This window comes from Canis lupus, chromosome 16, assembly GCF_048164855.1.
Source record: "Canis lupus baileyi chromosome 16, mCanLup2.hap1, whole genome shotgun sequence".
NCBI classification, from domain to species: domain Eukaryota; kingdom Metazoa; phylum Chordata; class Mammalia; order Carnivora; family Canidae; genus Canis; species Canis lupus.
Window position 1 is genome coordinate 1,650,891 of NC_132853.1, and position 23,942 is coordinate 1,674,832.

The 23,942-nt window shown below is 53.4% G+C and overlaps 1 protein-coding gene across 20 annotated transcripts in view; it reads right to left on the reverse strand.

The window, feature by feature from the left end:
- Nucleotides 1-15: 15 nt before the first annotated feature.
- DENND1A (DENN domain containing 1A) overlaps nt 16-23,942 on the reverse strand; it is a 508,126-nt gene continuing 484,199 nt past the window's right edge. For 16 of the 20 annotated variants that reach the window (XM_072777866.1, XM_072777861.1, XM_072777848.1 and 13 more), the window contains 4 exons: nt 20,635-20,723; nt 7,279-7,407; nt 4,167-4,425; nt 16-3,073 (listed from right to left, as the gene is read on the reverse strand). In XM_072777866.1, the coding sequence (XP_072633967.1) occupies nt 1,877-3,073; nt 4,167-4,425; nt 7,279-7,407; nt 20,635-20,723 (1,674 nt within the window). In that variant the 3' untranslated portion in view covers nt 16-1,876. Of the gene's footprint in view, nt 3,074-4,166; nt 4,426-7,278; nt 7,408-11,249; nt 11,822-20,634; nt 20,724-23,942 lie in introns of those variants that run through there. The other 4 variants (XM_072777850.1, XM_072777855.1, XM_072777864.1 and 1 more) reach the window with 2 other exon arrangements.

A 23,942-nucleotide genomic window follows, 5' to 3' on the forward strand; every position in this document is an offset into this window, starting at 1 on the left:
ACAGGAATGCCAACCTTCTCCCCAAGAAGATTTTATTGAATGCGCACATAACATTCATCCTCGGGTGCAAACTCAGGCCAGCAAGTGAAGACAACAATGCTCGTGTCAACGTGGGCGTGCTCTTGCCACCAGCCCCCAGCACAGCGGGGGGAGACAGACGGCAGGGTGGACTCTGCTTCCCCAGGGCCCCCCAGTATCCCTTATACTCTGCTTGTGGGGGTGAGGCAGGGTGGGGAGGCTGCCCTGTCCCTGATGGGGCTCAGGGGTCTGCCCGGGATGGACGGGTGGATCTGGAACCTGTGCCGAAAACACCTGAGAGTCCTGGAGGTGCCCATGTGCCTAGACATCACACAGCTCCCCTGCCACCTCAGCGGCCAGAGACCATGCAGAGCTTGAGAGCAACTTGCCCAGGGGGTCGTGACCCACTCAGGAAGGGATGGTGTGATGGGCCTGCAGCTCTTCACACCCCCCAGCCAAGAGGCTCAGGGCCTAGCCTCCAGGCTTCCTGGACCCATACAGGGCCCCTCAGTGACAAAGCTCCTTGGGGTTACAGGGGCCTCCAGGAACCCCCTTGCCCTGTCAGACACCCCTGAGACTGTGTGACCACTCACAAATAGGAAATGAGAAATCAGGTCAAAATGTTCACAATTTCCTGCATGTCTCAGATGGTTGTTTTCTTAAATGGTTGGGCCATATTTTAACTCAGTTTATTGAAACTAGTCAGTTTAAAGATTCATCAAATCAATAAAGTAAAAAGGAAAAGGTAGATAAAAGAAACAATAACAAAACATTTCAATTGAACTTTGGTGACGTTGGCCTCAGGAATTTCTGTGCTATGTGGGCTGGGGAGGAGGTGGCTCCTGGCCCTTCTGCCTCTCAGCTGCCAGAAGCCAACTTTGTCCCAGCTGGGTCCTGACCCGGGGAGCCTGGGCGGCGGGGCCCCCCTGCATCAGCCTGCTGCATTAAGCTTGTCCTCCCAGTTGGAAACCGGGGACCTGCTTCTCAGCTCTGCCCCCATGGTCCCATGCGACCCCATGGTCCCATGAGACCCGAGAAACCCCGGCCCAGAGGGAGAGCACAGAATGGGGGCCTGACTCCTCCTAATGCACTCAATTTTCCCATCGCTATTTTCTCTTTTACAAATCAGAGTTGCTGGTGCTCCCAGCCCCTATACAGGGCTGGCTGGGGCTGCGTCTAGCTATCAGAGGGCTCCCTAGAATCCCTCAGCCCCAAACCCCTACCAAACCAGAAACTGAAGGTTGGCAGCCGGGATGAAGACCCACAAAAGAACGAACGAGAGTGTGTATTGCTAGAGATGGTTTGGAAATGCCCCACCAGGTAGGTAGGTTCTCCTTACTCCAACCTGCAAGCCACATGTGTCTGGTGCAGACGAGCTCATGCTGAGACTGCCACTGCCACCCGCGCTGCTCCACAGGGCCAGGCTGCAGTTGGGTCAGAAAGTCAGGGTTGGGGAGGAGAGGCCCCGTGGCCTTGGGGCTCCTAGTGGGAGGCTGCCAGGGGGAAGGAGGGTAGGACTTGGTCTGGGGCAATCGTTCGCCCAGCTGACCTCCTTAGTGCAAAACCTATTCGGGTGTGGGGGAGGGGTGATGGCAGGGTGGGATGGGTGCCCAGGGGCTAGGTCCATTGCTAGGCCAGAACTGGCACCATTCTCTAGCGGCCAGGCCTCAGAGATGGGTGGTGTGTAGGGGAGGGGGGTGGCAGAGAGGGTCCCATCCCTTCCCGCCAGTAGAACCTGGGCGTCAACAGAGCAGCAGGGAGAGCAGGGCCAGCCGGCAGCGGAGCACAGCGGCAGGCGGCACAGCGCGGCGCCCTCGCCCTCGCCGTCGCCCTCGCCGTCGCCCTCAGTGTGCCGGGCTCACTCGAAGGTCTCCCACTGCTTCCTGAGCTGCTCTACGGAGCCCGGGGCCTGGGCCGGGCTCACATCTTGCTTGGTTTTCCGTAACAATTCCTCAAAGGGGTCTCTGGCCTCTTGAGGAGCAGAGGGCTGCAGTGCCGGCTCCAGGCCCTGTGGGGACCGGGGAGGAAGGAGCGGGGGGTCTCCGAGCCTCAGGGCCAGCCCCTGCTTGGCCTCAGCAGCCCTGGCACTTGAGCGGGCCAGGGGCAACGTTCGGATCCGAGAAGGGGCGACCATGGGGGGGCCCAGTGGCTGCAGGGGACTGGTGTGGGCACCCATGGGCATCTGGCCAAAGAGGTTAGGCATGGAGAGGGCAGACAGGTTGGGCTGAGATCTATGTGGGACACAGAAGCCAGAATTGGACAGCAGGAGGCTGGGGGCAAAAGCGGGCCCCAAGGAAGCAGGAGGGGCCCCGAAAGGCCTGGCTGGTGTGGAGACCAGGGGCACAGCGGGCAGTGTTGCCGGCATAGATGAGACAAAGGGATTGAGCGATGGCTGTGGGAATGGGGTGAGGTTCCCTGCTGGGGGGAAGCTAAACTGGGGGGTGAATGAGGTGGCTACATTTGGGGCTGAAGGGCCTGGGGGAAGAGCACTGCCTGACCACGCTGTGTGAAGAGGGTCCAGGAGGGCCAGCAGGGCATCGCTGCCTGTGCTTGCAGCCCCGGGGGCCAGGCTGAGTGGTTGCAGCAGTTCGGTGGGTGCTTGAGGGGCAGCACTGGGGAGGTGCCCCGGGAACGGCGCCGGACTTGGGGGGGCTCGCCTCTCCCGCTCAGCCTGGAACCGCTCCGAGGAGAGGTCCCCAAGGGCTGCGCTGGCAGCCTGAAGTTTGGCCGAGCGGGCGGCGGGGGGTGGAGGCACGATGCCCAGCTCCGGGGTCTTCCTGCCCTGGGGTCGGGGAATAGTGATGCTGCCCGGAGTGGGGGTGGGGGCCTCTTCCTTGTCACCGGAATTCAGGATGCTGTCCTGGGTTGGCAGCATGCGAGGCAGAGCCAGGGACTTCCCAAGAAGGACTGAGGGCTTCTCGGGGGAAGTGGCGGGGGGCTTGCTGGGGATGGCCATGTCATCCTGGCCCAGGCTCCAGAGCTTATAGTATGGGTGGGTGAGCTTCAAGGCCACTGGCATCCCGCAGCTCCTGTCGCTCCTGCTCAGGTCCAGCCTCTGTTGGAGAGAACAAGGGAGGCAGTGACCAGAGATGGACCCAGACAGACTGGAAGGCAGCAGATACCCTTCCCCCTGCCCCTCCCATTGCTTGTTCCCAGGCATGTGGCCCATCAGCTCCTTGGGACCAGAGCAGCCGGGCGGGGCTGGGCCCAGGTCACCAGCAGAGAGGGTCAGTCCAGACGCCAAGCCCGGGCTTTCTTTACCGTTCTCACTTTTCAGACTCCAAGGAGGGCTATCTTCTCCCTGTACACAGGGAGTCTAGAGAAAGCCCTATCCCTTTACGTCAGTGTTGCCAAGTAGTTTTAGGAAAATGACTCCATTTATTAGACATCTACTGGCTGGGTCTTTTTTACTTTTTTTTCTTTTTTTCTTTTTTACTTTTCAAAGTATGTGGGCACTTTTAATCACCTGTGAGCTCGAGGATGCATGAGGTATGGGGCCTGGCCAAAGGTGTCTTCCGTGGTTGGCAGGACTGGGCCCATGTCCCGGCTGTGCCACCCATGAGCCACACTACCTGGGCTGCAGTGGCAGGGAACAGTAAGTAATGCCCTGCAGGAGGGCGGCATGAATCACTGCATCTGTGGGAGCTTCGTGAATTCCACAGATCCAGTGACTCAGTCACAGCCTCCACTTGCAAGTGGGGAAACAGGCAAGAGGGGCTACGATAGACTGGAAGGGCACAATGGAGGAGCAGTGGTCCCACGCAAGTGATCCAGAATCCAGGAACTGTGATCCACAGGCTCTCCAAGGGGACTTGGTGGGCATGGAAGCAATCCCAATTCCATCAGGGGTCCAAAGAGCTGCCAGAGGGTGGAGGCTGGGGCCCTGGGACAGTGACTCGGAGCACTGGCACTGTCTGATGCACAAATGGAAGTGAGGAGCAGGTTTCCATCGGGTGTGACATTTCTATAGTCATCAGTGGTTGCTGGCCTGCCCGGCAGGGTTTGCAGGCAGAATGACCCCAAGCATCGGCTGACCCTGCAGAAGCTGCTGTTTCTCCCTCGATTTCCTTCACTGTCACATGGGGGAACCTGCCTCATGTGTGGAAAGCACCAGCCCTGGCAGGTCCCTGTCCCTGCTGGCATCATACCTGATAGTCAAATGTTCCCGGTTGCTCCCTCAGGTCTTTGGGGGTCCGAAGGTCCTCCAAGCTCTTTGCCTGGCCCAGTGGCTGCAGCGGCACCTCCATGTCCAGGCTGTTGAAGACGTCTTCCAGAAGGTCGATGCTGGCAGCCCGGTCAGGTGGAGCTGGGGCAGGGCCCGTGGGCTCCCGCATTTGCTGCTCTGGACTCTCTGCCTCGTCGCCTTCTGCACTGTCTGATTCCTTGAGCGTCCGATACGGCAGAGGCCTGGGAGGAGGCAGAGCAGGCTGGATTCTCCCGCCCGGAGCCTCCACAGGAGGAGCAAGCAGCCCCCACCCCAGGAACTCCTGGGCTTTGAGGAGTTCCCCCCAGGAGCTTTGGGGACAGGAGAGTGTCTTGGGGTCCCGGTGAATGCTGGGGTCTGGGCAGTGGCACTCGCACTGGGGGATCCACTGAGGTCCCCTGAAAACCACAGGACCCACCAACTAACTGGCCAGTGGGCTCACAGGCCACCCTGACAAGGCATGAGGAACGGGACATGCCTGAAGCGGGGCAGAGTGCAGCCTCTGCACTCCCACTTCCTGGTGGCTCCCAGGGGCCTGGGCTGGGGAGGTTTCCTCAGGGCAAGTGCCCAGGGTGGCTCTGGACCCTCGGGGGGACCCACTGGGGCCTCAGACTGTGCTCCTGTTCTAGCTCTGGTATTACCCTTTCTTGCTATGGGACCTCGGAAAGCCTCTTAACCTCTCTGAACCTCAACCTCTTCCCCCATTCCAGAGTGCGCCTCCCTTGCAGGTGGTGGTGGTGATTACGTGACTAAAGCTATCACAGTGCTTGGCACACAACAGGCACACACAGGCTGTTCACAGCATTCTGTATGTCTGACCCAGGCATGGGTGACAAAAGCTTCCTCTTACTTTACTTTCTCACAAGCCTCAACCCCGGGGCGCCACTGGGTTTGTGGAGAATGGTGCCTGGATCAGCCTTGGCTTGAGTCAGGGCCAGGTTCTGTCCCCGTGTCCCAGCAGAACCAGCAGATTGCTCCCGTAAAGTGGGGGGCGGGGGGAGGGTGCCACCTGCTGGTCCTACATGCCCCCTTGCAGGAACCAGGGCTGGGAATGCATAGCCGAAGGGAGGGCTCAGTCCTCTACAAGGACTCCATCAGCCTTTGGTATCTCGCTGGAGTTCAGAGAGGCTAAGCAACTCACCCTATGTCACAAAGCAAAAAGTACCAATGGACACCGAGTATGAGAGACTTCAAAAGTTTCCACTCACTCTAAGCCATCTGACCAAGGAAACCAAGTTTGAACACAATGAAGGGGGGATAAGGAAAAGTCAGTGTGCTCCTTACGCTTAAGGAAGGAAATGTATTCTTTAAAAAAAAATCATTGCATTTTTAAATTTTGACTTAGAGTGGGCCAGTTCCCTCCCTCTTTTTTTTTTTTTTTTTTGCTTTTCCTGTGTAATTTATTTTTATTTATTTAACTCCAGCATAGTTAACATGTGGGCCACTTCCTTTTTAATCACACAGACACACAAAAGCCTATACTTTTCATAGGTCATGGCTGAGGGAGTGAGCACTAGTCACTATTTAAATAGTTAAGGCATCAATGAATTAAAAAATAATGAGGAGACCCACTGGACTCTGGTGGGGAGACCCTGGATGTCACCGAGGCAGAGTGCTTTTACCTGCAAGGTGATTTTGAGTCGATATATTTCTTATTCCAATGGTTCTTATCTTTATTTTATTTTATTTTAAAAAATATTTTATTTATTTATTCATGAGAGACTCACAGAGAGAGAGAGGCAGAGACACAGGCAGAGGGAGAAGCAGGCTCCATGAAGGGAGCCCGATGCGGGACTCCATCCTGGGACTGCGGGATTACGTCCTGAGCCAAAGGCAGATGCTCAACTGCTGAGCCACCCAGGCATCCCGGTTCTATCTTTATTTTGACTAATAGTAGAAATAATGATTGATACGTTAGGCCAATGGTATGATTAACGTTAGGCCAAACAGATACTACTGCTTAGGACAAAGTTAACTTAAAGTTTTAACAGAACATTTTTAAAGAAAAAGATTTAATGTGCAGAAAAGATGGCATGTGAAGGAGATTGACTTGCCAGGGTCACTGGTGGGCTGGAAGCAGAAAGGGCCAGAATCCTCCTACCCCTGGGGGGCAATGAGAGAAGCAGAGCTGGTGGGTTTTATCTGGAGTTCTTAGGAACCCAGAGGCCTGGCTGGAGGGAAGGGAACTGAGAGGGGGAATGGAGGGAAGGACCTCCTCTTCTAGAAGATGGGTTTAATAGCTCACTCCCTAGAGGGTGGGTGGGCTCCGCGGGTGAAGGGCAGCTGTCTTCCCTTAAAGGCTCCCATTAAAAACACTACAGCTTTGTTAACTGACACAGACAGAAGCTGTCCCTTTGCTCAATCCCAGCCCCAGAGAACCTGTGGAGATGAGAACTGAGGAAGGAAGAGAAACTGCCAAAGCTTAATGCCAGGGAGTGGGGAGTGGGGTGGCCGGGTTGTGGGTGGATCTTCCTTTCAGTTAGTGTGAGGCTCAGGCTATAAACAATAACAACAACAATAATAAAAAATCACCTCACAGTCAGGCAGGTTGGTAAAACATTTGGATCTATCAGCAATTACATGCTCGCTTCAGCAGCACATATACTAAAATTGGATCTATCAGCAATCATACACACTCCATATCAGTACTTTTTTTTTTTTTTAAACTTAAAATCTGACCCTCCATCTGCATAGCTTTGGGAGCTTCTCTCAATAAGAGGAGGCCTGGGCATCGACACCCAGTCGGGTTAACAGTCAAGTGCACTGTCCTGGGTAAGGGACCGGGACTCATGCCTCCTTTGCACACCTGCAGGCCCCACTGCTCCCGTCCCCTCACTCCTCACCACAGAGCCTGCGGGGCTGGTACAATGTGGGTCCTGGGCAGAGGCACACAGGGGGGCACTCACCCCTCAAGCTGGCATGGGGGCACCAGGAGGCAGCAGCTCCAGATGGCCCTCCCTACACACAGGGGGCAAACAGCTCCGGCCCCCCACCCCCATGCGGCCCAGGAGTGTCACCAAGCCGAACTCAAAGAAATGGAAGAAGGAAGGAGAGACCATTCAAAGGGGGCGGAGAAGAAAAAGCTTTCAGTGAAGCCAGAGCTCGGGCCCTCTTCCCGCTGGCATTCATCGTCAGAGGAGTCTTCGGACAGGAAGACCGCATAGTGTCGCAAGGGCTTTACCAGGCTGGGGCAGAGGAAGACAAGAGAGAAGAGGCAGTTAGGAGGCACCCTTGGAACTCCATGTGGTGGGCCGGGGGAGTGGGGGGCCTCTGGGCTCAGCGCCTGGCCCTGGCGTCCCCCTGCCAACCAGAGGCAGAGGCTCCCTGGAGAAGGCCAGAGGGCCTGGGAGGCTGGGAGGGCCCCAAGGTGAGGAAGCTGGTCCCCAACAGGAAAGAAACCGAGAGTCTGCCACAGGTGTCAAGAGCCTTAAACACATGATCCAGTCGCCTATGACCTCACAGCTCTATTTCCATTTAGATAACCCTAAATGTAGCAAAGAATGATGCACGAAGATGTTCGTCACCACTGTTTGTAATATTAAAATATGGCACATCCTAAATTTCCAGCAGTGGGAGGCTATGAATTATAGTACACTTGGCTGAATATTAGCCACCCGTTAACTATGATGTTTATGAAAGAGCAAAATCTCAACACCAGGATGCAGAATTGCAATTATACTACATTCTCTCTCACCTATTTATGGGAAAAGGCAGAGAAAAAAGACTGGAAAGGGATATGCCTGCGTGTTGACAAAAGCTAGAAGAATCAGGGGTAACACCCCCCCCTCTTTATCTTTCTGTGTCTTCTACACTTTCTACAATGTGCATATCTGCTTCAATAATCAGGAAAACATAAAAATAGAAAGTTAGGGAAGAAAGTGAGCCATGTGGAGGGGCTCGGGCTAGAAGGCCCTCTTCTGATTAGCGGCTGGTCTCAGGAGTCTCTCTCACATGCCTCTGCAGAGAGTCTTTTTCATCTGTGATGTGGAAATTAAATATTCATTGTTATAAAAAATACATCTCCCTTGTCAGCCACCTGTGAGCTCTACCTCTATAAACACAAACACTACGCAGCCCCGAGAAGGTCCGCGCGGCCGCTATGAATTATACACTGGCCAGGGCCCATGAGCAGAGAGGGGAGCTGGACTGGCTGAGCTTGGGTCACCCCGGCACCCCCAGCCGCTGCTCGGCCTGCACGCTGGGTTGGGCATGCTCCAAGGACCCCTGGGGGCGGTGGTGAAGCTCAGGAGAGGGGGTGCCCAAGGTGGGGCAGTCTCCTCTCTCAGAGCAGATTTCTTTCTCTGCTGAGGCAATTCCTTCTGGGTTTCATTTCATCAAAGGGCACCATGTCCGAAGGAGTGAATGGGAACCACGCTGGGGGTGCTGAGGGAGCGGGAGAGCGGCCTGCGCCGTGATCTGCCATCACTGGTGCGAAGCCAGCTATTGCCAAGAATATGCTATTCTTTCAAAAGTAGAACCAGGGCTGGCTCCCAGAGCTGCGGAGCCCCCAGGCACTTGCACACCTAGATCCTTCCGCCTGGTTGTTATCCCTGGAGACTAGGCAGGCCGAGAGCTTTGTCCTCATACTGAAGGCTCGGAGAGGGGAGGCCATTTGCCCAGGGTTGCACACAGGGGGTGGTGGGTGACTGGGCTCCTCTCTTTGCCTGGGCCGCCCGTCTGGATGTTAGGGACTTGGCCCTTCCTGGGTCAGAGAGGGCACTGGCTTAGGTGGACTTAGGTGCCATCTCTCCTGGACTCAGGAGAGAGGGCAGGAAGGTCTGACTCACAGAAATGAGGCCACCGGGCTCCTGCCACACCCCCTGGGACACAACACAAGGTGCAGCAGAGGGGCCACTCCACGCAGCCACTGGAATCCTGTTGTGAATCACAAACCCAACCGTGCCATCATCCTGCTTATCTGTCATTATCCTGCGAATCTGAATAGCAATTTCCAGGCAGTTGGTCGTGTGGTGAGCAAACCCATTAGGAGTCAGGAATAATAATGTGCAGACATTTACAGAATGATTTCATCAATTGCTTAAAAGTTAGGGGGATGTACTCACTTGCTGGCACCGGACTGCTCTCCTGGGCAGGAGAGGAGGTGAGGAGGTGAGGAGGGGTGGACAGGTACCCTGCCCTCCCCCTCCACTCTGGGGAGCATGTAGAATATGCCGGGCAGGGCTGAGGGCTGCAGAATGGCAGTGCCAAGCCCAAGCTCCGTGTAGGGCAAACACTGTGCTGTACGCTGGGCCTGTCCACCTCTGCACCTCCTCCTCACCTCCCCTGCACACCTTGCAGACCTCCCTGTCGTCTTTGCCTGGTGCACTCACTGCTCTTCAGTCTTGACGGCTCGGCTCAACTGGCACTCTAGAAAGCTTTTCTGGAATTCCCAGCTAGTGTTTCTCCTAGGTGGAGTTAGCTTCCCCAAGGGCTGTGTGTCATAGCACTTCATCAATATCATTGAACCTTTTGCAATTCTGTTTCTGAGTTGAGCTCCTCCAGGGCAGGGGCCTGGCTCATTCTTCTCTTTGTCCCCCCCACCTGGGGCATGGCATTAGTGCAATGGAGGTTTATGATCGCAGGAATGGAAGTCAGTGTACTGGGGAGACGAGGCAGCCCCCACCCATCTCACCTATATTTCTGGAGCACCAGCATGGCACCTGTCCCTTTCGTCAGCTTGTGGCTCCGGTATAAAAGTGTCCCCTGAGGTCCCCATCTGTCCCCTAAAATGCTGAGACCATAGAATGGGACCACATTTGGGGGTGAGGGTGTTAGGTGTAGAGGAGCAGGCAGGAGTGTCTTGGAAAGATGTTTAAGATCATATCCACTGTGCCAGGGGCTTTATGTAGGTGATTTCTACCCTTCCCAATAGGCTAGCAAGAAGGCTTCACTGCACTGACTCTACAGGTGACGGGCCTGTCACTAGTCCGTCCATCCACCCGTCCGTCCATCCACACACCCAACCACAAGGTACTTCACGAGTACTTGCTGTGAGCAGACCCAGTGCTGGGTGAGCCCTGGGAAATCACTGTGGGGAAGAGAGATACGACACAAGGCCTGGCTAGGAAGTGACAGGCAGGGATTCCAGGCCGGGGCCCTCACTTTCTCGTCAGCCGGGCTGGTGGTAGATGTGTATGAGGGGGACGTGAATTTCTGCTTGTGTCAAACCGCATGAAGCTCTTTGGTGTCCCTTGAATCCGCCCTGAATGCCCTTCCAGCAGCCATCCAAGTACGCTCTCCTCCTCTGGCTTTGACAAGACAGGGATCACAGCTTGGCACGTTAGCTGAATGCCACTAAACTTGCCAGGAACGTCTGGATTCATGTAAGAGCAAAGAACCTTTGTGCTGCTGGACTGGACCTTGGCTTCATCAAACTAGGCTGCTGCGGTTCACAGCCCTGTCAAATCCAGTGCCTGGCCACCCTGGTGTGATTGCGGAGTGGGCTTGGGGGGGTCAGAGGAGGGCCAGAGAACCTCAGCTCCTGGGTCACAAACCACTTTCCCTCCAGTGAGCTCTCCCAGCTGAGCTGGCTGGGCACTGGCTTCAACGGGAGGCCCAGTACCTGCTGAACACACTGCCCGTCTCTTGAGAATAACAGAGAACCCTGCCAGGCGGTTTGGTCAGATCAGGCTTTGGGCCACATGGATAATGAGGATATACTAGCGGTACTCACAAGTGTTGGGCTAAACGCTGCCCGTACCGTTTCTCATCAATTCCTTATCACACCTCACTTTGCTGACAGAGGAGCCAAGGCTCGGAGAGGGGTATTCACTTGGCCAGTGTCACGCAGCAGCTACAGGCAGAGGTAGGAACCTGGATCTGTCTGACTCTAAACCATGTTGTGATCCTGCCTCTTGAGCTCCGTGGATCTGAAACAATGAAATAGGTGGGCGGGTACGCCCCCTTCTACTTTTAATAAAAAGGGAGATTTCGAAATAAACTTATTTAAATTCAGCTGCTCATGTCCTCCTATGAAACATACAGTCAGATATTTGTCAGAGATAAAGGATGAATCGCTGAAAATGTCCAGGTTTAAATTTTTTATTAGCTTAAGGCAGAATATGAGAAAAAAAAAGTGCACCTCTTCCCTCATTAACCCAATTCAGCGACTACCCTGCAGTCTGCCACCCACCACTTGCCTGGATTTTATTACACACAAAGAGCTGTCTGTGAAAAGGCAGGTCGTGGTGAACTTGGCTACCCAGCGAGGGCTGCCAGAGTCTTGGCGAGGAAGAAAGGCCCGCCGTCCATCACCATTCAGGCCCCATCGTCTTCCACGGTTGCTCCTGCCTCTGCCCACCTCATCTCGGCTCAGAGTTCCCATGCAGATGACTTCCCGAACCCTCTCTAATGTTTGGTTTAATGTGTCGCCGGTTAGCGCGTGCATGTGACAGTGGTGACAGGCGCGGCTGTTCCTTTTTAAATACCATGTCACAGATACGGCGTCAGGAAGCAGGGACGTGCTCTGTGGCTCTCTGCCGTGCCGGGATCGCATGGGCTTATTTTTTAATGAGGAAGATCTGCATCTCGAGAGTTTTTTTCATGTGTCACATTGCGTGGACAAATCAGCAGCACGTCACGCCGGCCCAAAATGAAATGCTGACAAATGTAGATATTTCAAATTTAATTGACATTTAAATGTACTTGAGATAAAGAAGGGGAAAAAAATCAGCAAGGACTTGGTCTCCAGAGGTAACGAGGGGAGCTGGTGATCATTTTTAAAGGATCATTTCACTCCAGCACAAAGGATCTTTACTTTGTAAATGTCTTGGCCGCTCTAGCATTCTTGGATTACGAGGCTCCTGATGGGCTGATGACGGGGGACGGGCCCCAGGACAGGGCCAGGTCCTGCCTGCCCAGTGGATGCCAGTCTGTCCAGCTTTGCACCATCCCCCACTTCCCGGCCAGATGACCTCGTGAAAGTCATTTTACCTCCCTGCACCTAATTTCTTTTCTTTCCTTTTCTTTTCTTTTTTTTTTAAGATTTTATTTATTTATTAATAGAGATGCAGAGAGAGAGAGAGAGAGAGAGAGAGAAACAGGCAGAGACACAGGCAGAGGGAGAGGCAGGCTCCATGCAACAAGCCCGGGTCTCCAGGATCACACCCCGGGCTGCAGGCGGCGCTAAACCGCTGCGCCACCGGGGCTGCCCTGCACCTAATTTCTTATCTGTAAAATGGGGATTCTACAGCCTTTCTGACAGTGTTATCACAAAGTCGAATGGAATTATTCATAAAGGGCTTTGCCTAATGCCCAGCACACAGTACATATTCAATTACTATCCATACACCACATTCACCTGCTGACAAGTAGATTCTGGGCATTTCCATCCTGTGCAGGATCTTCTCTAGGTATTCAAGGATGAATATAAGTTGGTTCCTGCCTTCAAAAACCCTCCGGCCCTCCAGTTGGGCCTGCCACAGCACATCAGAACTACCTGGGAGAACCACCTGGGGACCTGGTCACACCATCTCTCCATCACCACAACACAGGGCCAGGACTCCAGACCACATCTGAGCATGTACATTGGTTAAAACAATACAACAAAGCTCCAAAGCAAGTCAGAATGGTCTTTGGGGGAAACCAGCTTGGTACAAGACCCAAGTTTCAAGCTCTGAAACTGCACTGTGTATGGCTGGGACCATTCTCAGGGAGATAGAACTGGACACAGATACAGAACCCGTGGGACACTGGATCTTTCCACTCAGTTGTATGCATCTACTTTAAAACAAGAAGAGAGAGGATCACTGCTGTAATGAGTCATGATCACCGATGAGAGACTGTTCTTCCTGTCAAGTGAGCTGGTCTTGTGGGAACAGGTCGATGTGAGATCAGGTTTTTCTCACCCCATGGGGGACTTGCTCTGCCAGAGGGCAGTGGTGGGGGTCTGCACGGCTCTCGGGAGGTGTGGGAACCGGGCGTTCAATCGTGAGTAGGGAGGAGGCTGCAGGATGGCTTGGCATGTCTCTGGGAGGAGTGGGCACAGGGGTCTTGACGTCAGGGTAGGAGGGTCAAGAAAAGAGGCTATGAGGGACCAGGTGGTGGAGGGTCTTGAATCTGCACAAGGACTGAGGCAACAGGAGTGTGAGGGGGTGATATGGGGGGAGGGTGCGGCTGCGGAGGCAGAAGGGGGTCTTACTGGCTTGGCCCCATCTCTCTCTCAGGTTGGCTGTGCCCTTTGCCTTTCCGATCTTCATTAGTCTGCCTATTTGACTATTTATCAACCTTATGCTCATTCATTCATTCCTTCTTTCAAAAAGTCACTAGTGTCAGCTTCACATGTCCACACCCATGCCCCAGACATCCTGAGAAGTCCTTCCCAGGCCCACTGGGTGGGCGCTCTCACAGATAGAGAGGTCTAAACACAGAACATGGGCTTCACCCCACTTTCCCACTTTCTAGGCTCATTGGAAGAGGGAAGAGGGGGATGGGAACACCTTCCACGCTTTTCCTACCCAGAAGAGAAATTGTGTAGATTGTGAAGAACTGCCCCTCACCTGAAGATGGCCTTTGCCTGCCAGGAGTCTGAGTCTTTGGTGGGGACCATGGGAGCAGAGGTGGAGGGCAAGGTGTCTGCTGAGAGAGCAGTGGATGTGGGTGTGGGACCCTGCAGACCCAGGTGTACATTCTTGACCCAAGGCAGATCATTCCAGCTGTTAGAGCCTTGGTTCCTTCATGGCTGGACAGGCTAACACGCTTGCACTGTGAATACTTCTGGGGAGTGGGGGAGGTTAACCAAGGTGACACACTGGCAGTGCTGGGCCTGGAACAGCTGCTGAGAAATGGCAGCAAGGCGCCTGGAAGAGGGAACGGCTCAGGTGAGGTGGCAAAGTTTCCAGAGGAGGCTGACACCGGCAAGTCTTGAGGGTGGGGCGCCTTTTCTCAGGGCATGCTGAAGGCCTGGTTTCTCAGCTGGCACTAACTCCTGTTGTGACAGCTCCTGGGAGATGTCCTTCCCTCCGAGTGGCAGGCACAAATGGCTGGGGATGAGGGAGACCTGTGTTTTCCTGGGCTGCTGCACATCCCTGGAGACTCCTTGGCAGTTCCTGCTTTTCCAGTCTGGGCTCAGACTCCATGTCTGGCTCCTGGTGTGGCTTTGTCTCCAGGGCCCAAAACCCCCTGTTGGGAGTGGGGATGGGGGCCGGAGTGGGGTCAGGGGCCTCTCACATTGCTAATTGGGTTTGGGACCTTCTGCTGTTTGGACTCTTAGCTGCTCAGGGAGTGGGTCCTTGCAGGCTGCCAGTAGGTAGTACCCAGACAGCTGTCTCTACCCCTGGGGCCCTGGGCCCAGCTGGCATCTTGGAGACTTGCTCCTGGGGCTGATGACTCAGTTTCTGACTCTGATGGCCCAGGCAAGGGGAGGCGCTGGTAGCCTCACAATCACATCCCAATCACACCTGGCACATAGTAGGTGCTCTTTACACATCTGTGGTTACTTGACACCCCTCCCCCATCTCCAGGGTGCTGGGCTATGTTTCAGCCTGCCTTCAGTGATTCCCTTGTTTGTTCATTCAGTAAACATCCCGAGCGGAGGTCTGGCCTAGATCTGATCCAGGAGTTGGAGTCAAAGCTGAAGGGCACATGGTGGGCCGGGCCTCGAAGCACTCTCTGGCTCCTGGGGTGTATGTGTGCGAGAGCACCTGTGTGTGATACATGGCAGGTCAGCACTGTATAGGGGGAAGCCAGGGGATTGTGGGCGTGGGGAAGGGAGGAGAGGGGAGGGTGCAGCTCATGGGGAGGCAGCAGGGTGAGCACCAGATGGCTGATAGTGTTGCTGCAGGAGGGGAGACTGATGTACCCTGCCAGCCTGAGTGTGAGTGTGGCTCCTGTGGGGAGCTTCCTGAATTTCACTCTTTGGGATGTGAACAGGCATTGTGTTGCAAGGAAGAGGGCAAAGAGTCTTGCCCAGGGTCTCTGGCTGGCAGCTGGTGGGCAGGATGCTGACCCAGCTCTGTTGGGTGCCAGAGCTCTACCCCTGCCTGTTGTGATCCAGGGCCAGCACCAGGGAGGCTGTGCCCAGCCCAGCTCTTGAGGAGGTGGAGGGAGCAGCACATCATTGTTTGCCAGAGCATGAGTGCAACTGGCCTGAGGAGATTGGCCTGAGGAGATACAATTGCAGTGTTCTGAGACCTCTCTTTGGGCAGAGCTCTCACTAAATGCTTCTGGCAGCTTCTTCTGATCTTATTTTAATCCTCTGGGGCTTTGGGTGCTGGGGTCACATGGTGCAATTTGGATGATGAGACTCTGTCATCCCTAAGTGGTGTGGGCTGGCAGTTTGGTGCACAGACGGTCTTTGTGCAGCCAGTGCAACCTGCAGAATTTCTCCTTGGTCAGAAGGATTTCTCATGCATGTTCCCCTAGGTCCCCCAGACCCAGATTGGCAGGGAGTCCAGAGTTTTGGCAGGAGTGTAAAGTGGTACAAATCTTTTAGCAAGTTGTTTAGCAATATGGAGCAGAAATCTGCCCCTAGTACGGGGCAGTGACAACCTCTCAGGGTCTCAGCTACTTCTATAAAATCAAGCTAATGATACCCACTCCCTCAGATTTCTTGCAAGGATTAAATGAAATGGTGATTGTAAAGTGCTTAGCAGGCAGTTCTTGGCTACTGGTAGTTGTTAATCATTCCATTCCTTACAATGATGTCAAATGAGAAAAGCTTTAAGACCAAGGGTATTTATTCTGGCATTTCATGTTAGTGAATGCCTAGAACAATCTATAAATCTACTACGAGGGGTGTGGTGACATGGACCAGGCATGTACACAAAATAGGATCTTGCCATAGTTGTGAACGGGGGTTTTGAGGACGTGGGGCAAGTCCACAGGATGGAATATTGCAAGGAAGCTGCGGTTCTGCAAAATATATATATAGGACAAACACCAGAGGGGAATTGCAGAAATGCCAGTAAGCAGTGAGGTTCAGAATGAACTTGTCTCTTCCCAAGCTTCCCGATTATAAGGTTGTTGGGTTACTTTTACAGACAAATGAAATTGTTTTGAAAAGAGGAGATTTTGTACAAATCTGGCCAGCGAGGTGAGCAGGGCAATGGCTTGTGGGCCCTTGGTGCCTGAATCTGGAGCACTCCTACTTAGTACCTCAAAACATCATATAAACAGCCCGTGGCCCATCGGGACTCCCATGAGGGTGTTTGGGGGCTCACCAGCTGGAGGGGAGACAGAGGCGTACACTTGAGCGTTCGGGCTCTGCAGCTGGCCAGCACTGGGTGCATCCCCGAGCTACACTGACTGCCAGCCTCTTGGCTATTAAGACTCAGAAGACAGCCCTGCCTTTCTGGGCTGTTGTAACAACCAAGTTGGAGGCTGTCTGTAACCACGTCCGGTCTGTACCCTCTGCCACTCTGTGAGGGCTACTGCCCAGTCCCCACTGCAGGGAACAAATGATGGGCAGCCTGGTAGAGAGGGGCGCCTGGGGACCAGCAGGTGAGCAGTACTGAGCACAGGGCTGCCTTCTAGAGTTTGCTGTCGGCTCCTTCCAAGCATCACATTTGATGGGAAATTCTCTTACACCTGGTAGGCCAAGGGGAAAATACGTTGGGGCCTGACAGCCACACACACTACAGCTGAAATGACCTTTAACGGGTGGGAGGTGTGAACCTCGCCATGACCCCCCCCCCCCCCCCCGCTGTCTCCACTATCCCCATCATTCAGAGTAGCTCATGGTCACACTTAGGTTCTCAACAAAAAGCCTGGATGGTCTGGAAGAGGGGTGAGGCCTGTGTCAGGCCTACCGCTTTCTAGCTCAGACCCTGGGCTAGTTCTATTAGCAAGTCTCCCTCTGAGCCTCAGTTTCTCTGTTAGGTGGGAAAGCCACCATCTACCCTTCACAATCTCATAGGATGTTGTCGATGTTGCTTGTTTTTCCTGCCCTAAGGTAGAAACACTCAGGCACCAGGGGACACTTTCTTTGCCAGGAGGAGGTCTGATCAGCTCCAGTTCCCAACCTCAAGGAACCAGAGAAGAAGGGTGGTGTGTGGAGCAAGCCATCCTAGGAAACAGGGCTCAGAACCATCTCCCTAAGCAAAGCCAAACTGACCAGGGACCCCTGTGGGCAGCAGAGTGTCACTGAGAGAATGAAATCAAGCAGCATCTGGAGTCCTGGCCCTGCCACCTTCTAACTGGATGACCTGGGAACACTGGTCAAATATATTTTCTGAGCCCAAGTTCCCATTTGGTGAAAGAGACAAACACCAGCCGAAGAGGGCCCAGAACACAAGAGGGGCTCGACTGTACTTGCTGTTAGGTGGCCCCGGACCTCCAGCCCATGCTGCCTGACCCCTCCTCGCCCTAGTTCTCACCCTGGGGAATCTGCAGGGCATTTCAGCAGCCCGCTCGGAATAATAATGCAAGTAGCTAGTACTTCTTGAGGAGAAATAGTCACTGAATATTAATTAGCTAGTGTAAGCTGAAAAACACAGGGAATGGCTTCCCCAGAAAGCTTTCTGAAGTGTTTTTTCAATTGTCATCAGATGGTTTTAAGGGGTGAGGACATCCGCCTTTGTTTTGGAAAGGACAGCTGACAGTGGAGAAGTTTTGTTTTGGGGAGAAAGCAAGTCAAAAAGAGTCAGAATGCAGGGGTGCTTCTCTTTAAAGGCTTCCTCTTAAAAATCCCAAATAGCTCACACCTGGTTGGTTTTTAAAGCTATCTGCGGAATGAATGGCTGCATGAACGGACAGATGGACATCATCTGGAAAGGAAGAACTGGATCCAGCAGAGGGGCCGGCCACAGAGCTGGCAGCCGATGCTACTGGGCCTTGATGAATTCCAGACGTCAAGCGGCCGCGTGAGGCCACAGAGACTGTCTTATTGTTAATCAGCTCCATCCTGCTGTCCACAAAGTTAATTATTTAATGTGCTTTTTGGAAGTGAGAGTTGGGGTGAGAAGTCGGGAGGGCGGAACCCCTCCCTATACTTCAAAGATCTTGTATCTCTTTCTGCTGTCCAAACCCCCTAAATTGCCAATGTACTTTGATATTCCCAGCGGGGACAAAGATCCGTGAGTCCAGAAAATCCAGGCCAGATTAAAGGGCCAGGCACGGAGTCCATGTGCCCCACACGGAACCACCCGCAACAAAGGCCCATTAGGATCTGGCTCCTGCCTGCCGGCTTGTCTTCTCGTGTCTCCCAACACAATGCTGACAGATTGGTGGAGCTGGTTTCTTTCCCCCAGAACAATATTTTATGAGGAGTCTGTTTTATTAAAATATTTTCCGCTGGATGCTTCCTGTGTTTCAAGAACTTGGTCTTGCCAGCTGGAGCTGATGACAGTTGAGAAAAACACATCCAAGTGCTGTTGTGACATGGCATTTGGAAGTGGAGGAGCACTACGGGTGGTGGGGGGTGGGCAGCATGTGAGGAGATGTAGGAAAATGCCCCAGTTGCACCAGACATGTCACTGGTATTACGGGAGAACAGCGACCCCCCGCCCCATTAAAAACTGTGAACAGAAACTCTTAGAATAATATCCCAAAATGTACTTCTTTATCACCTGGAGGGCTGGAGCTCCTGAGCTCTGAGCTATGGCCACAGAGAAGCTGTCATTTGTTTTCTATCACTGCCAGTTTACCAACCCACTAAACTAGCTCCCATGTTCCCACTGGTTTGTCTCAACCCCAAATGTTTCCTGAATAGAAATCTAAAACGAGGCATATCGCAAAAAGAAATGAAAAGTGATATGGGCACAATTCTGCTAACAGCCAGGATGACAGGATTAGCAGGCACGGGCTTTTTGGCATGTACTGAAGGGGCATCCCCTATCACTGGGACGGGAGAGTGATGGCGTAAATAAACACAATTAGGAATTCCAACCTCTAATCAGTGACCTGGACACAATGTGGGAAATGCTTTTCAGTAAAACATGGGAGTGTCGCTGATCTGGGATGCTCTTGTGCAATACAAGGAGGTTCTGGGTTTGCATTTCAATATCCACAGGCCCATGGCCCTGTATCCCAGTACAGTGTCTAAAAGCTTTAGCCCAGTTTTAAAGACAAGTAACTGATTTCATCCTTCCCTAAAGAAAAATCTTTAGGTTCTGAGGAGCTCTGAAGCTACACAGCATTTTCTCCACAAGGGGGCAATCATAATCCATGCCAGTCATGGCCAGAGCCGTAGTCCTTAATATTCCCACTGTCCTATTGTGCAGAGGCTAAGTTATACCTACAACCAACTTCAGAAATCCTCTCTTCCAAATTTTGCATAACCAAGCATCTTTCAAGACATGTGTGCATGAACACACGCACACGCACACCCACACACACAGTCTCCCCATAGCTTTCTGGGCAAGGTTTAAGTAGGCCGAGGTAGGCTGGTTCGGAAACAACACAGTGGGATCAAGTGCCGCTTGATATCCTAGAGGAGCTGAAGTGTACCGCAGCCCGGGATAGGCCACAGCTTGGTATGTCACAACTGTTTCTTCCTTTCGGCTCCTTTTCTGGCTAGAGCCTGCCATTTCCCTTAGCTTCTTTCCCTGACCACTCTTCTGAAAGTAGAGCAGACAGGAGGAGAGCATTCCTCTCATCACCCAAGGGACCTCAGGGTTCCTGGGGAAGCTGGTTTGGTTCCCCTAACAAACCTGAGACCGAGATGATTTCGTGTACTTTTTCAAAGCCTCCCAGGAAGCCAGTGTGTAGCTGCCGAGCTGTCTGGGCAGAGCCCCAGAGCTATGGGCCTTGGGGACAAAGGGAGGCCCTCCAGACGGTTCTGGACTTGGGGCTGCGTGCAGCTCTAAGTCTCACACCGCTTGGACAGCTCCATCTCTAGGTGTTGCTCTTCCATTTACCTCATTAGTTACCTCCTTGATCCCGCATCTCTCCTGCATGTGACTCTGAGCAGGGCCCTATGCTAGCTTCCGGGTAGAACACCCAGCGCCTGCTCACAGAGCTCTGGGCCTGACAGGAAGTGGGAAAGCCAAGCCCTAATAAAATAAATAAATGCCACGGCACAGGGGAGCAAAGGTACCGGTGGGGGTGGGACAGTGGGTAAGGACAGTTCTGGGTATAAATCCAAGTCCTAGAGACCCCAAGCACCCCAGGCTTAGGAGAGTGGTGGCCTTTGTTAAATATATAAATGGTCTCCTTGACCAGGGTCCTTGCTCCTCCCTGCGGACCCAGGCTGGGACCCTTCTTCTGAGTCTATTGGAATCCACTTTGGGTTTCACCACGCAAAACCCAGCCCAGATGCCTGGCTCCCTGGCCTCTGGGCTTCCTGCTGGTGTGACAACTGCTAGCAAGAGCCAACATAAAAGATCAAGCCCAGCTCCCCGACTACCTCTTTGTTGAAACACCCACTTGGGGCTCCAGGAAGCCTTTCAAAGGCCAGGGTTGCAGCAAGCACCCCACAAAGGCCTGGCCCCCCGGGCTCTGGCAGACAGAAGGAAGGGAAGCAGAGGGGCACTCACTGCTCAGGGCTGGAGACAGAAGTCCTCCGGCCTTCCACCGTGATGTTGCTCTTCGGTCTCTTCACGACATGTGGACGGGGAGGGCGCACCTAGAATGGGTACAGGGGGAAGTCCCCAGGGAGTCAGTTGGAAAAGCCATACAGGAAAGCCATACAGATCTGCAGATCTACATAAGCAGCCCCCAAATAAATGTGGAGGCATGGGCATGGTACAGGCTACAAAAGCTCTGCTTATTGTGAGAATATTGCCCCTGAATTTGCAGCAGACACGTGACCTGGAATTCCGTGGCCTACTCAAATGGCAAAGGTCCTCTTGAAGAGCTTGCAAGTAGGGGACAGCATCATGTGAGTTTTGGCAGGGCTGCCACGGGAGCTCAACGAGACAATGTCCATATGGGACCCAGAACACAGAGGCCCTCATTTATGATAAGTCCCCAGTTGCCTTCTTCTAGAACCCTGCAACTGGTTTGGCAGAACAAAAAGGTTTCACTTGGACTTTATTTCTAGGGTGCATGTGCTTATTTCATTCTTTTTAGCAACTGAATTACAGGATGCTTATTTTCCTGAGTAGGATGGGGGAATAAAGCAAATGACAGCATTAAAGAGTGCCAATAAAAATCATCTTTCTGTTGCCCAGGCCTTCCTGGGCAGACCTCCCAGGTGGGCTCAGCCTGGATACACATACCCCATGGAGCTCCTGCATACACACGGACCCAGTGTGAGGGTCAGTGGTGGGTGTACTTGACAGTGAAGTATACAACTTCCTAATCCACAGCTGGCCTGCAGCGATGTTTTTTTCCCCCCTGATCTGTTCCCTCTGAAAGCCAAGAAGGGGGCCCACAGGAAAAAGATACCTCCCCCTCCCCCCCAAGGGCTTATGATGTGAGATAGGCTAAAAATTTCTAGGTGTCCTTAGAAGGATACTTGTCTGGTCTAATCAACATTACATGCCTTAAAATTTGGCACCATCATCTCTGAGCATTTCCAACCCCAGAGAGGGACTGGAAAGAGCTAAACTGAGAAAGTCTGGCCATGACTTCTGTTGCCAATAAATATGCCTGGACATTCCAGTGCAGGGGGCTTGCTCTGTCTCTGCAGATGAGGGACCAAAGTAGATGAAATGCCACCATCGCTGAGGTTCTCAGACAAGACAGGGAAGGAGAGCACACACATGCTCCAGTTACTGCCAGCCCTCGCCCCTGAAGCCCCTGCCCCACCCCCCAGCAACTTGTGGGCGACACAGCACAGTGGCTGAGGAATACAGATTACAGAAGTTGGCTGCACAAAAGGCAAGTCTTTACAGAGTCTCATCAAGTTCTCAGGTCTCCACACATCTGCTCTAACCAAAGTTTTTCCTGTGGAATGGCCAGGCTGATCCCAGCCTTGTTTGGCAAATCAGAGATGCAGTAGCAGCCCAATGCATTCCACCAAACTTGTGGTCTTCTTGCACGACGCTCCTCTGAATAAACATCCAATGAGATGGTGTAGGGCAAGTGCCAGCAAGGAGTCTGGCACATACTGGGGCTTCTCTGTGACCTTATTGATAACAAAAAGAAGACGGGGATGTGGTATCTCTGATTAGAAGATGCCATCTAAGATGGCCTGACCCTTGCCTAGTAACCTGCTCAGTGCCTGGCCTTACAGCTGTCACCCAGCAGGACTTTTAGGAACAAATGAAACGTGGCTGCTTAGAATCTAAGAAGTGCCCGAAAGTGTTGCCATTATCAACAGTGTCGTTGTAACAGCGCCTGCTACAAAGCACACATCCGGTCACCATTGCTGAGTGAATGGATGGCTAGATCGCCGGCCAGACCCCTCTCCCTGTCGCGGCTGCTCACCAGGGTCGCCGGGTTGGAACGCTCCCCCAGGCTTTTCACCACAAATGCAGAGGTGCAGGGTGGGTTGACAGAGCAGCTCTGCCCTGCCCTGGAGGTCCTGGGGTGGGGGTTTCAGGGAAGGTCAGATATTAAGGCCTGTCAGCCTGTCCCTGCACACGGCTGCTCCTCGCTACAATAAAGGCGGCTGAGGAATGTGAACTTGTGGCTGAAATGGGGGGGATTAAGTTTGTGGCAACTTCAACTGAACTTGCAACGTGGTGAAACATGGAGAAAAAGAACAACAGAGCTAATTAGACGAGCTGAGCTGTCAGAGTGCCGCCGAATGGCTCAGCGCCAGCAAACAAAAGGAATGGGCTGGCAATCAGCAGGATCGATGGGGGAGACTGCTTCATTAGGGATGATAACGCAGAGCAGGGGGAGGCCTGGGGGAGGGGGGCAGGGGGCAGGGGGCCGGGGGGCAGGGAGGCGCAACACACCCAGAGACAGTCAGTCACCTGCACAGCTACAGACACGCCCGGAGTCACACACACCTGGCTGCTGTGGACAAAGCCAGGCACCAAATGATGCAGACAACCACCCCGAGACACTCACAGAGACCTCAAGGCGCCGACATTCACGCAGTCTCTCAAACACACTCACTGAGGCACACGCAGGAGTCCAAGGTACATGCACGAATCACACACACGCGCGCGCACACACACACACACACACACACACGGCTGCAGACGGTCAGCTAAAGCCGCAACCAGGCTCCGGCACACACGCAGACAAAATGGTTTAATGAAGCCCGAATCACAGGACGGTGCCGACAACTGGCCCGTCACATTTCAGCAAATCACACCCATCTTTTGGGGGCGCTTAAGAGGGGTGGGGCCTGGGGCTAGGGGAGAAACCGCCCGCACACACAACGACTAGCCCCAGCAGTGCTGGGATCCCAGCAGCACCAGGGGAGAAAATGCTAAACAGGGATTTTGAGCTCTGTTCAAGGGGGACTTGCGAGGAAAGTTGGGAAACCAGCCAATCCCCCACTGGATTTAAAACCTGAGAAATCTAAGTCGGCAGGGTTAAATGTGTATTGAATACAAAAGCACCGAGTACATTTGATTTTAATGGTGAGCAAGAAATAATAAATACAGGGCTTATAAAGCACTTCACATGCGGCCGACCACAGCCTGCCTCTCCCCTGTGCGCCCCAACCCAGTCCCCTTAGTCCACCAGACACTGGCAAGGCTTTCTTCTGCTCTTTTCTTTTTCTTCTTTTTGAAAAGAAAATCTAAATCCTTTGGTAACATCTAAACTCCAGCCACAGGTGCCGGGCTACAAAGCTCCTTCCAGAAAGGCTGAATGGCTACCCCCATGTTCCTGCCACCCTGGGCCAACAGCCCCAATCCTGCCCAGACGTTTGTGGCTAAGTACCCAATAAAGCCCAGCTGGGGGCCAGAGGCTCCTGACACAAGCGCTGGTCAGGCCA